Genomic DNA, 14,191 nt, shown 5'->3' on the forward strand with positions numbered 1-14,191 from the left:
GCAGCCTATGCACAAAGGGTTAATCTTCTAGCTGATCACTAATCTGTAATCCAATATCGGACATTAAACTAAATAAAAACCCAATTCAGAGGTCTGTAAGACATTGCTCCCTGGGCCCCTCTGGCAGGAATGGGCTTGGAATAAACATTCTTGATTTGACTGAATTCTGTGTTAAATTTCTATACAGGTATATATTTTCTTATAGTGAATGCAGAGCTGCGGGGTTGCAGAGCTGCGGGGTTGCAGAGCTGCGGGGTGTTGCAGAGCTGCGGGGTGTTGCAGAGCTGCGGGGGGTTGCAGAGCTGCGGGGGGTTGCAGAGCTGCGGGGTTGCAGAGCTGCGGGGCTGCAGGGTTGCAGAGGCGGGGGGTTGCAGAGCTGCGGGGTTGCAGAGCTGCGGGGTTGCAGAGGCGCGGGGTTGCAGAGGCGGGGGGTTGCAGAGCTGCGGGGTTGCAGAGCTGCGGGGTTGCAGTGCTGCGGGTTTGCAGAGGCGGGGGGTTGCAGAGCTGCGGGGTTGCAGAGCTGCGGGGTTGCAGAGCTGCGGGGTTACACTGACACGGTTTTCTTTCCTTTCAGAGGTTCATGGATTATGGAATGCCCCAAGCCTCCGCTCCCAGCCTTGTAATGAGGTAAGCCGGCTGGACACTGGCCAGGTTGGAGGAGGGGCAGTGTGCACACGAGAGACAGAGATCAGTGAGGTTTGGAAAGCTCTGTACACACTTGTGATGAGTCTAAAAAAAAATGGGTGTGTGTGTGTGTGTGTGTTTTGGTATATACTAGGAGGCTATCCTGGTTGTGGTTCCATTAAGTAAACAAAAAATAATATATATATATATTTATAATGCAGTAAAAAGTAATGGTGCTGGGTACAGTATGCTCGATACCAATGTTAAACGTGCAAAACTTACCTGACCGAATTTTGGAAATGTTTTTATCCCATATTTAATCTATAAAAACAGAAAGGGATTAAACTGGAGGCCTGTACGTACAGTAAGTAGGGGCTTTTGAGGATGGTAAATAGAAAGTGATATTCCAAATATTCCTAAAGTTGGCTGTGGGTTATCTAATGCCAAATGGTGGGGTGCGGTGACTCCGGGATACTGAGGCTCTCGGGAGCTGGCAGTCTGCCCTGCGCCTCACATGGCAGACGTTAAAGGGACTTGGTGAAGGTCACACAGGTTCTGCTAGAAGTCAGCAGGCACATGGATCCTCCTTTGGAAGCTGCTAGTTTTAGTCACAACGACCTTGCCGGTGTTTATGGGTAGGCAGGACGTTGGAAAGCGTCTGCTTGACAATAATGTAACCTGTTTCAAGGGGTTAATAACCCAGCCAGTGCCAGAGAAGCCTGCAATGCTTTGCGGGGGGGGGGGGGGGGAAGGTCCAATTTCACCCAGATTGTTCACTGTAATAATTAAAATCTATACTTTAGAACTCGCCCCTTATTATCACAGTAATGCATTCTCTACTCAATTATGCCTGTCCAATAATGTATCCCTAGAAAATGCAACAGGCGCTGTATTCACTGAGGTTTGTGTCCCTGCACTATTCACAGTCAGACTTTCTGATTTTAAATTGGCAAAAATTAGGGTTAAAAAAATTATCTTATATGAGGGGGATGGACATTAAATGCTATGCAAGAGTTGCATAGTTTGGTGCGTTCTCGTTGGGTTGCTGGCCCATCTGGCAGCGGAAGGGTTAAGTCAGTATATGTTACTAAGTGCAAGTTTTTAATCGCTTGGTAGCTTAAGTTTTTAGAGCTACATTAGAAGCAAAAGCAACTGAACAGGCACAGTGCTGCCTGAGCAGGCCGTCCAGCTCCTGGATGCTGCAGTCTGCCATGGGTTACTAACCAATATAACCCAGTCACGGCCCATTGACTTAGGAGCTGTGCTTGGAACACTGATTGTGAAAACAGATTGCACCCCCATTCACCTCTAAATCCTCGGTCCATCTCACACGGCCCAAGTGCCACCGGCCCACCTGCAAAAAAAGGAAGGCATTGTACTTTTAAGTGTGTTTTCTGGTGACTGTTAGTTCTGGAGAAGTGAGGATTCATTGGAGATTGTGATACCTTTTAGCATTAAATAAGTGCACAGCGATTTCACAGGTCTCTTCACATGTACAGAGCTTTCCAAACCTCACAGGCCTCTTCTTCATGTGTACAGAGCTTTCCAAACCTCACAGGTTTCTTCTTCATGTGTGCAGAGCTTTCCAAGCCTCACAGGTCTCTTCTTCATCTGTGCAGAGCTTTCCAAACCTCACAGGTCTCTTCACATGTACAGAGCTTTCCAAACCTCACAGGCCTCTTCTTCGTGTGTACAGAGCTTTCCAAACCTCACATTCCTCTTCTTCATTTGTACAGAGCTTTCCAAAAATCACAGGTCTCTCTTCACATGTATAGAGCTTTCCAACCCTCACAGGTCTCTTCATGTGTACAGAGCTTTCCAAACCTCACAGGTCTCTTCGTCATGTGTACAGAGCTTTCCAAACCTCACAGGTCTCTTCTTCATGTGCACAGAGCTTTCCAAACCTCACAGGTCTCTTCTTCGTGTGTGCAGAGCTTTCCAAGCCTCACAGGTCTCTTCTTCATGTGTGCAGAGCTTCCCAAACCTCACAGGTCTCTTCTTCATGTATACAGAGCTTTCCAAACCTCACAGGTCTCTTCTTCACGGGTGCAGAGCTTTCCAAACCTCACAGTTTTGATTAAGTGATATTGTAGTGTCCCTCCACCGTTTAAAAATCTATCAGATTCACCAGGTAATAGACAGGGCACCACCTGCATCATTTACAAGGAGAGGCAGGGGGAAGACTTGCCAGTAATTTGACCTGATATACATGTTGTTGTTAAACTCTTGCATTTCCTGTTGGTATACACACCTCTTGCATTTCCTGTTGGTATACACACCTCTTGCATTTCCTGTTGGTATACACACCTCTTGCATTTCCTGTTGGTATACACACCTCTTGCATTTCCTGTTGGTATACACACCTCTTGCATTTCCTGTTGGTATACACACCTCTTGCATTTCCTGTTGGTATACACACCTCTTGCATTTCCTGTTGGTATACACACCTCTTGCATTTCCTGTTGGTATACACACCTCTTGCATTTCCTGTTGGTATACACACCTCTTGCATTTCCTGTTGGTATACACACCTCTTGAAATCCGTGTCCTCTGACTCCTCAGCAGTCTGAGGATAACATTCAAACGTTGCCAGCACAAACCTGACAGGAGCAGTTTGGTCACTTGACAACTCACTCACCCACATCTCTTGTGTCACGTTTTTGGGGGCATTAATAACACTAAACTGTAGATAATCTCTAGTCGAGGTGAATGCTTAGCCCGATGTATACATCTTCTACTGATCAGTGTCTGACATTGTGTATATAGCATGTAGTGCAGAGCAATTCAGAATATACTGCACACTGTATCCACATAAAATGAATTAGGGCACATAAGTCATAACACATTATGGAAACAAGCATTTTACCAATATTTCTGACCCCCAGAAATATTTGTTTCAATATTATTACAGTTTACAAAATATAATCATCCTTTTTCTCCGTGCCGTTTTTAGTGGCTTGTTGGCAGTGATCAAAGTGGCTTGAAATAAATCCTCACTTATTAAAGACACAACTAGGGGTGATTTTTTAACCTCAGAAGGCGGTGCCGGTCTATCTCTGATGTGTAAATGTCCCACGTCACGTGGGCCAATAGGAGGCTGCCAGGGATGACGTCGTGGCTCCTTATTGTCCCGCAGGAAGTGGGACATTTAAAGCTGCCATTTCAATAGCCCCGAATAGCCCTGCTAATAGACACCCCCTTCTGGGGTAAGTATCCCAGGAAGCCAGGGGTCCCTGGAGCTGAAATAAACTGTTTCAAACCTATTTTAAACCAATGAAACCAAGTGCCACCTGGAGTACTTCTTCAAGCATTGGGGCAAAGCCAGGGGACTGTATTTTTTTCTACAATCGGGCTGTAAAAACAGAGGCAGACGTTCTTTCTAGAATACATTCCCATTGGAAAATGAGTGGATCTGTAGCTGCATAAATATTAAAGTAGTGGTACTTTGGGCTTGTAAACAAGGAAGTAGAGGTACTCCGCCCCCCTTTAGTACCATCACACGTCAACCATTGTTCGTGTTTACCATTTACAGGAGGGTGCATTTTGTGTTGCTTTGTATCCCCAAGGGTTATTCGGCCAGGCTCCCACCCTCACGCATTCTGTGCCCCTTCTCTCTTGCCAGCAGAAGCCCAGGCTTCGGATCAGGCTTCCTGCCCTCAGCAGAGATGGCACAGGCAGAGCCACAGCAGGCAGAGCCACAGTACCCAGCCAGGGGGATGTACCCGGATGAGATGCTGTCTGTAGCGAGACCTCGACCCCTGGGGAGCACAGCAGGTACTTGGGGTTTGGCTGGTTATGGCGGGTGGGGTCCAATCTGCACAATTTTCCATGGATGCTGCCATGTTTTAAGGCTAACCTCTTGGACATTGGTCGCTGGTTAAAGTACAGTCTAAATACCCTAATCCAGTTCCTCAGTTGCAATAAGTGCCTTGTTTTCGGTATGCCTGAAACAACCTGTGTCCTACGGTGTGGATGGAAACCATGTGAAGTCCCTGGTCTACCTCTGAGTTGAGTATTCAGTGAATAACCGAGGGAGGCATAAGTAGGGAATGGAGAGTTTGCATGGATTCTTTAGCTGCCCTACTTCCAGGTTCTCGGTCCCGGCTCGATGTGGATGCAGAAGGAATCTCATTTTTTGTCTCGCTGCAGGTTCTGCCCAGATCCATCAACTGACCCAGGTGGGAATTGCAAGCAGGATGGGCGCCCAGGCCACAGAACTGCCCCCTAACCGGGGCGGACAACCACAACCTCCAGGGCCCACCTGGTCCTCGTATTATCATCCTGATGAAGAGGCTGCACGAACCGTACCTTACAGAGACCCTGTGAGTGAGCCGTCTCCTTCCTAGAGATTGGGCTATTGGGTTTTAATCACGAAAATCTTGTATCTAAAGGGGGGTGATTGGTATATACAGATGTAGCCTGGTTTTTTTGCATCTGCTGCCATGCGATGGTGGTATATTTTGGGATATTCTGCCTTCTCACTGCCATTGAATCCTTTGGAAAATCTGTGATATTTTCATTATAACGTGATAGTCTGCGTTATAATATCAGTAACGCTATAACATTTTACACTCTTGGTTTCTGTGAAAAATACAATTTTTTAGTTTTTTCACCAGTCCTAGATAACCCAGAAGTAATCTGTTACTTGCTGTTACTTCTCCTTTATCTGTGTAACTAATGATGGCAGCAGAATGAGTTTACGGAAAGGAACAAGGGAAAAAGAATAATAATGTGCCCATATATTTATTTACAGACCGTCTTATCACAAAATGAATATATTTTTGCAATGTATTATTACTTGGTGATTTCTGGTGTTTACTATGTATGTTGCACTTATTGTATTTTAATTCACAGTACTGCATTATCTCTCTTATAAAGTGCTGTGTATATTGTTGGGGCTATATAAATATATACAGTTAATTGCATCAAATGATCAAGTGTTCAGCAATTTGTGTGTGTGTTGCTGAACACTTGATGCAATTAACTGCTTTGTCTAGACATGTATAGTCTTAATAACACCTAAGGTACGAAGACCCAAAAGGCTGAAGTTTTGGGGCAATATATGGATTTGAAAAATGACATCATGAAAAAAACTATCTTTGCTTAAAAATAGAATTGTTGTTCATTAATGCCCAGGTTTAACAAGTTAATACCAACAATGATGATGCAATGCACTACATTATTATTTTATATATATCTGATGAGACCCATCAAGGTTGAAACATGTCTGTGAGTGGGTTTACTGGCTTTGCATCTTACCCCAGCCTTTGCTTAAAAGCTGTGTTTAAAGCAGCATGCATTGGCTTAAGGGTTGCTCTGTAATAGGAGCTTGAGATAAAAGGTGGCACTGTGTGCTCATTTGCATGTCATTTCCCAGAATCCCTTGCTGCAGTGGAAGTGCTGTGTGCTGGGTGATAATGGTGAAAGACAGGGTTGCAGACCTGCCTAAGACATGTAAATGAACATACAGGAATATTTACAGTTGCTATATATATATACAGTGTTCGACAAACCTATACATTTGCTCGCCCCGGGCGAGTGGATTTAACATCGTGGCGAGCTCCTATTGGCCCAAGCAAGTGGCGAGTAGATTTTTTGGTGATTTGTCAACCACTGTATATATATATATATATATATATATATATATATATATATATATATATATATATATATATATATATATATATATACATACACACACACACACACACACACACACACACACACACACACACACACACACACACACACACACACACACACATTGCTGCCATGTATATTTTTTAACGATGGAAGTTGTTTCTATGTTTTTATTTCTTTGTGATTCATTATCCGGGGTCTGCGTAACGCTTCTGTTTCTCTCCGAGGAATTTTCTGCGCATTAGTTTTTCGCCTGTAGCACCCCCGTTACGTGGGGAGGTTTATTGGGCCTGTTTTATTATACCTGAGCCGTTTGGTTTATATGGGGGTGATGCGACGGTGACACTGAACCCTTTTTATGTTGATTTTGTTTCCAGGGTCACTCTCACGGGCTCCAGGAGTACGCAGCTCCTCCCTTGTTCCAGGTGAACCGAGTTTCCGGCCGCCAGCCCGCGCCCTCTTCTCACCCCCCTCCCGGTGTCTTGCAGGCGCCCTCCAGCTGTTACCCCTCCGGCTCCGCCGAGGACCTCCACCCAGGCCACTCTTCCGCGTCCCTGATCAAGGCCATCCGGGAGGAGCTCCTACGCCTCTCCCAGAAGCAGGCGGCAGTGCCCTCCTACCACAGCTGATTGGGGCTGGGCGCAGCTGGCATAACGTTCGCTTCCAATGGAAGCCAGGCTGGTCGGGAATGGTGGAGAATCGGAGGAAGAGGAGGAACCAGCTGGTGCAGTCCATGCCAACACTGTAAGAGAGAAGAGTGGAGAAACCCGTGACTTAAGACCTAAATGGACCAGCAGCGGGTGGCAGAGTAATGCATTGTGGGAAGGACTGGCTCTGGGATGCTTTTGGTACTGCAGGCGAAACTTTATTTAGGAGCATCACCTTGTGTCTGCCCCGGTCCATGCAAAGCCTGGTGCCCAGGCGGACACATACCAACACCCACTTGGGCAGATAATGACACATGCGCTGGCAGGTGACCCGTTGGGCAGCCGGTAAGGGAGATCAGACAAATACAAGGGACGAGAAAGGGGCAAGGAGAGGAGCAGAGTTACAAATTAACTTCTTCACTGCCACAGGCCTGTGGAGCTGATTTCCAACCCTTGCTTGTTGCCTCCGTGTAAATGGCCACGTTGCCTAAGCCTCGGGCTGCAGGCGCCTTCAGCAGTAAAGGGGTTAAAACACCTCTCACCTGCTAAAAACTCTGTTCGGAATGTGAGTGCTGTACAAGGTAGGGTAATTCAGGCATCCTGGCGCCCAAGAGCTTACAATCACAAAGTGCCATAGGTAACACATAGTACAAGCAATAATAACACAGCTAGAGCTCCCTATATGTAATCCAACATGCAGAAGTGGAAGGGAGCAGCAGGTGGCTTGCCTGAAGAGCTGACACTTTTGTGAGACTAGGGTGACCTGTGAGTGCCTGAGACGTTTGGCATGTGTGTATTAAAGGGGAGGCGTGATGTGTTCTAGTAAGTGACTGAAGTGCTGTTAAAAAAAAAAAAGCAGTGGTACTGTAGCGGGTTTAAAAGATCCCAAAACATTTTTTTTTTTTTTAAATATATATTTTTTTTTTTAGATATATATTTTTTTTTTTAGAATGGGGCAAAGCTCGTTGGAAGTCATTTCTAAAATGAGGAGGAGGAGAAGAAGCCCTTTCCAAATAAACCTCATCCTCTGCAAAGCTTTTAATGGAAAGTTTGTAAATATAAAAGTACTGGTCCTCTGTACACCTTCACACCATCACATTTTAATTGCTGTAATAAGATCAGCGGTTCTGGACTTTTAGGCTACAGATGGGTGCCCCTTTGCGGCTGCAATAATTTTCTTTGTCATGCATTTGTAAAGTTGGGATTACGATGGTGCATTTTTCTGTCGAGATTCAAACCTCCTGGGTTCAGAGTTTTAAAATTTAGCCTTTTTTTTTTTTTTTTTTAAATTACATTTTTTTTCCCCCCTGACAAATTCACCGCCACTCGTGAAAATATCACAATGAATCTGATTCACTTTGACCTAGAGTGACACTTTTCAGGTTGGGGGGGGGGGGGAGTTTATTCGACCGCCATAAATGGACTTTGTAGATGTTTATTGGTTAAAGATAGGAGCATAATCCTGAAGAAACGGGGAGAGAGGGGGGGGGGGGTATTTCTGCTAAGAGAAAAGACTGGAGCGTGGAGGTCGGAAATAAGGAAGGGTTCAGGAGAGAGGTTCTAAAAAGTGCATATGCTCTTAGGGGCCGATAGACAGAAGTTAGTGGGGGCCACACATTGCTGGATAGTTTGATATCTTTAATTGTGCCAGTTTCTTTAGAGCTGAAGTTGTCTGCAGTGTCACCAAATGAGAACTGTAACTTCTCCTGATGACGTGGCGGTATTCTATTGGCTGCTATGTCAAAGCTAACCACGGCGGCCATATTGTTTTGTGCGGTAGAGTTACATTTCTAATTGCCTGGCAACTGTGGGGGGTGGAATAGCAGGGGCAAGACCTGTCTGTGCAAACAGCTTGCCATCAAATATGAGACCACGATGTAGTATTTTGCCCGGGGTCACGGGTAGTTTGGGTATCCCTCTTTAGATGCCCTGGACCAGGGGCGGCCAACTCCAGTTCTCCAGGGCCACCAACAGGCCAGGTATTAGGGATATCCCCGCTTCAGCACAGGTGGCTCAGTCAGTTGTTCATTCATTCTGATTGAGCCACCTGTGCTGAAGCGGGGATATCCCTTATACCTGGCCTGTTGGTGGCCAGTGAAGACTGGAGTTGGCCGCCCCTGCGTTAACTCCAGTCTAGTTAATGGTACACATGCTGTACGTGGTCTTATTGCAACCCCACCCCTGCCAATAAAACCAGCACAGCAGAGTTGTGGTTGGCAAACAGCCCCAGGTGCGTAGCTGTAGCCCGGGCAGCCCCCCACCCCCCCCTGTAGAGACAGGCGCTGGGAGATGGGATGCGGCGGGCCCCCGGCGTTAAAGGATAAGCCGGTAGAAGAATCGGCACTTTTTGCAGAGCAGGACGGCCGGGGAGGAGAGCGCCTCTGCGGTCTGACCAGAAGTCTTTCTTACTTCCGGTGTCTGCTGCTAGAGGGCGCTCTCCTCCCCGGCCGTCCTGCTCTGCCTCAAGTGCTGATTGTCCTACCGGCTTATCCTTTAAGGCCGGGGCCCGCCACCGCCGCATCCCATCTCCCAGCGCCTGTCTCCATTACCACAAGTAGGCATGGAGGAGGAGGAGGGGCGGGGGGGGGGTCGAGAAATCTGATGAGGGAGAGAGATGATGATGATGGGGAGATATGATGATTATGGGGGCGAGCTGATGATGATGATGATGACGGGAGATCTGTTGAAGATGAGGGGGAGAGCTGATGATGATGAGGGAGAGAGCTGATGATGATGAGGGGGAGAGCTGATGATGATGAGGGGGAGAGCTGATGATGATGAGGGGGAGAGCTGATGATGATGAGGGGGAGAGCTGATGATGATGAGGGGGAGAGCTGATGATGATGAGGGACAGAGCTGATGATGATGAGGGGGAGAGCTGATGATGATGAGGGGGAGAGCTGATGATGAGGGGGAGAGCTGATGATGATGAGGGACAGAGCTGATGATGAGGGGGAGAGATGATGATGAGGGAAAGAGATGATGATGATGAGGGACAGAGCTGATGATGAGGGGGAGAGCTGATGATGATGAGGGACAGAGCTGATGATGAGGGGGAGAGATGATGAGGGAAAGAGCTGATGGTGATGATGAGGGGCAGAGCTGATGATGATGAGGGGCAGAGCTGATGAGGGGGAGAGCTGATGGTGATGAGGGGGAGAGCTGATGAGGGGGAGAGCTGATGGTGATGAGGGGGAGAGCTGATGATGATGAGGGACAGAGCTGATGATGAGGGGGAGAGATGATGATGAGGGAAAGAGATGATGATGATGAGGGACAGAGCTGATGATGAGGGGGAGAGCTGATGATGATGAGGGACAGAGCTGATGATGAGGGGGAGAGATGATGAGGGAAAGAGCTGATGGTGATGATGAGGGGCAGAGCTGATGATGATGAGGGGCAGAGCTGATGAGGGGGAGAGCTGATGGTGATGAGGGGGAGAGCTGATGAGGGGGAGAGCTGATGGTGATGAGGGGGAGAGCTGATGGTGATGAGGGGGAGAGCTGATGATGATGAGGGGCAGAGATGGTGATGAGGGGGAGAGCTGATGATGGTGATGAGGGGGAGAGCTGATGATGAGGGGGAGAGATGATGAGGATGAGGGAAAGCGCTGATGGTGATGAGGAGGAAATCTGATGATGGTGATGAGGAGGAATGATGAGAGAGGATGGGGAAAGGAGAAAAAAGTTGCAGTCAGTATTAATATTATTGGGGCCCTGAAACAATGTTTGCCCGGGGCCGCCCATATCTAGCTACGGCACCGAACAGCCCCCTAACCCGTCACCTGTGATTACACTTTTTCATTCAGGTCGGGGTCTGGAAAGCAGCGAGGACAGGTCATAATGACTGAGCCGCTGATTGGGCCACCTGTGCTGAAGCAGGGTTATCCTTAATACCCGGCCTGATGGTGGTGATTGAGGACTGGAGTTGGCTACCCCTGAGTTAAAGTAACAATGATGTTAAAATAACTCTGGGTTCTCAGCCGGGTGCCGGCTTTAACCTTTGCATCGCCAGCGGGATCTGCAGCGCACTGCATGGGTCGGAAAACTCATATTTTGGGAAGTTCTGAAATGCATTAAAGGTTCTGTCCCACATCCCCCCCCCACCCCCTCTCCTCTGCCCGAGACACACGGCAGTGAGCCGCCAGCCTTATCTGGCAGCGAATGGGTTACTAGTGACACTATTAACGTTGCAATGTAGTGGAGGCGCTCGGACATACAACGCACTGTCTGACACTTTGTAACAACGTTTCATACTTGAATTTTCCACATTTTTCACTGACCTCAAACTGCTAAAATGTTTTACAATTAATTATGTGATAAAAAAAAAAATAAGGCAATTTCTTTTTTGCTTTTGTTTAATATCTACAAAGTGGAACTGAACCTTTCAAACCACAATCCCACTTAGGCCAATGCTATTTATTTTTGCAAATTGCCGCTGCCTTTTTTCACGTAACCCTTTGACTGCTGGAGGGAACGCGGGGCCAGCGTGCCACAGACCCCTCCGGCACTCCGATCACGCGATGGCTTCTCCGAAGCGGTCACGTGATCGCTCTTTCCAGTGATGGTGGAAGGGGAGGAGTCACCCCGCATTTTGGATATAGCTACTGCGTCCTGGGGAGGCCAAAGGGTTAAATGCTAATTTTAATCCAGAATCGCAATCTCTTTTTTTTTTTGTTTGTTTGTTTTTACCCTTCCCTAGCGGAAGCGGTTGATTCCGGATATTTTATTATTGGTCTCTTTTCACAGTTTCGGACACATTTGCAAACATTTTGAACACACCTTTTATTTGGGAGACGACTGTTAAAATAATATAGAAGGTGTAATAGAGCTGAGTGCTTTTACCTCATTGCATATACATTTTATGTTGCTTACAGAGATCTGGGGCTTTAAACAGCAACCTGATCAAACTTTGGGGGGCTGGTTGCAGGAAGATCAGACCTTATTACTGCCAGTTCTAGAGAGAAAACATTCTTTACCATTTAAGTGCTGAAAATCAATAATCCATCATGTTGCTTTCCTTTCCAGCACTGAAGGGGTTCATTTTGGGTGCTATACCATACAGCAATAAAGCACTGCTAGCAGCACAGTAGGGGATTGAACAAACTAAGTGTGATTTATAATCAAAGCCCCTTCAGCACTGACTGAGGTTATAAAGCTGAAGCATCTGTGTAAGGGAGAGAAGGGTCACCTCAGACTTGTGCTTTATCATTTCAAATTAAGTCGCTGCACTGGTTTAAAAAAAAATATATAGATCTCTCCTCTGAGAGGATTCAATTTCCCTGACAGAAGACCCTGCAACACATTTCACAGCAATTCAAGGTAGATGAGGTAGCAAAGCGCTCAAATGCCAGGTCAAATGATGATATAGTGCCAGAACCAACATCAAAGGAAATCCATAATCACAAATGTAGAGTAGTGGTAGTGCAGCTAACAATAATGGGTACCGTCCTCCTGAAGACAGGTAGTGGGTAGTGCGAGATCACCCACGATCAATCTCATTGGTAGGTAACCCAGTAGCAATAATTACTCACGTTCCTTGGTGTGGCTGGCTGTGCAACTTTCAATGCTGGAATGCAGAAGTAGAAGATTGAGAGGAGCGCATGAACCGGAGGGAGCAGGAAAGGACCCAAAATAAAAAATATATTTAAAAAGGTACTTTATTGTGTCATGAGACCCATCCAACGCGTTTCAAACGTTACCGCGTTCTTTATCAAACGTGATAAAGAACGCGGTGATGTTCGAAACGCGTTGGATGGGTCTCATGACACAAAGTACCTTTTATTAAATTTTTCTTGCTTTTGGGTCCTTTCCTGCTCGCTCCGGTTCGTGCGCTCCTCTCAATCTTCTACTACAGCAATTCAAGGGGCTGTTCTGAAGGTTACCGAGGGTAGGAGGGGAGAAGGCTTAATGGCTAATTGCCCCCATCCTCGTGAAACTGAGTCTAAGATCCAGATTTACAACTCTCCGTCTTTTAGTGTGACGTTGACCTAACTCAACTTCACTTTAAGCCGAACAGTATATCTTTAAAGGCCTATTACGTAACGTGATGCCCTGTTTCCCCAGTACAGAGCATTGCGTTACCTATAACAGCCGTTGGTGATGAGATGCAAATAAGGCATTACAATACGAGTACATATCCACAAAAGTGCAATAATATTAATGTGGGGACTTAACATTAACTTCAGTCATACCTAAACTTGGTGTTGCTCACCTCCAGACCCAGAAGTTGGGCTTTCACAGGGTGTAACTCCACAGTTAGACATGAGTTGGCTAACTGTGTTATTTCCAGTGTTATTTCTTCTGTCCTCTTTTGCACCTTGAGTTATGCCTATCGCAGGGTCTGCATCGGAGCAACGCGAAGACGTACTTAATGTAACATTAAGCTACATTAATGTTATGTTGATCCTACACGAACGAGATGTAGAACAATTATTTTTGCATACCGTTAGCTTTGACGCGTTAACCCTCGGGGTTCCTGTGTTTAGGTAACTGCACGTTATGAGCTGTGATTTGATGGAGCTTTGTAGATCTGAAGGTCGGGTGTGCAGCATCAGCACCGGGCTCCGGATAAGCTGACTGGCTAATTCAGTTTGGGTTTATAAATGGATATGGGTGATTTAAAAGTGTAATCCCGTCAAAAATAAACTGATTGCTAAACGACGCAGGAAACATAATTATATGTACCATCATTTTTTTTAAATTGTGGGGTTTTTTTCTTCTATAATCTCGCGATATATGCATTAAAGCAGTGGTGTGTGCTACTCTCAATTTTTTTTTTTTATAGCTTACCTGAAGACTAGCAGATCTGTCCAATGGGTAAGAATACTGTCCTGGTGGACACAAAAGGCAGGATCAGGTCTTGCTCCGGCAGCCAGTAGAAAGTTGTAACCGCATCAGATGACGTTGCTTACTTAATATTCGTGACCCTGCGGCCATATTTTTAGGGGAATTTTTTGTGTGTCAAAACCGGCACACACAAAAAAATACAAATGTATCAGGAACACGGGGGGGTCATCGGAGGTCGGGAAACCACAGATCAGCTCAGAGGTTCTGGTAAGCCAGGAACAAAAATAATTTGAGTGTAAAGTGCAAACGCAGTGATGGGGAGCATGAGATACTTAAGGGGCCTCATGTCAGCCTCCTGAGCTGCACACATATATACAGCTCAACCCCCTTATAACGCTGTGTTTGGGGTCCAAAGAATCACATCGCGTTATAAGCGGATCCGCGTTGTAACGGATCGCGTTATAACAGGGTTGAGCTGTATATATTGCACAA

The 14,191-nt window shown here is 46.4% G+C and overlaps 1 protein-coding gene across 4 annotated transcripts in view; it reads left to right on the forward strand.

The window, feature by feature from the left end:
- KIAA1549 (KIAA1549 ortholog) overlaps positions 1-8,882 on the forward strand; it is a 115,497-nt gene extending 106,615 nt beyond the window's left edge. For 2 of the 4 annotated variants that reach the window (XM_075602490.1, XM_075602492.1), the window contains exons 17-20: positions 575-627; positions 4,247-4,398; positions 4,774-4,946; positions 6,642-8,882. In XM_075602490.1, the coding sequence (XP_075458605.1) occupies positions 575-627; positions 4,247-4,398; positions 4,774-4,946; positions 6,642-6,893 (630 nt within the window). In that variant the 3' untranslated portion in view covers positions 6,894-8,882. The remainder of the gene's footprint in view (positions 1-574; positions 628-4,246; positions 4,399-4,773; positions 4,947-6,641) is intronic. The other 2 variants (XM_075602493.1, XM_075602491.1) reach the window with 2 other exon arrangements.
- The last annotated feature ends 5,309 nt before the right edge of the window (positions 8,883-14,191 follow it).

This window comes from Ascaphus truei, chromosome 5 (assembly GCF_040206685.1).
Source record: "Ascaphus truei isolate aAscTru1 chromosome 5, aAscTru1.hap1, whole genome shotgun sequence".
In the NCBI taxonomy this organism is placed as follows: domain Eukaryota; kingdom Metazoa; phylum Chordata; class Amphibia; order Anura; family Ascaphidae; genus Ascaphus; species Ascaphus truei.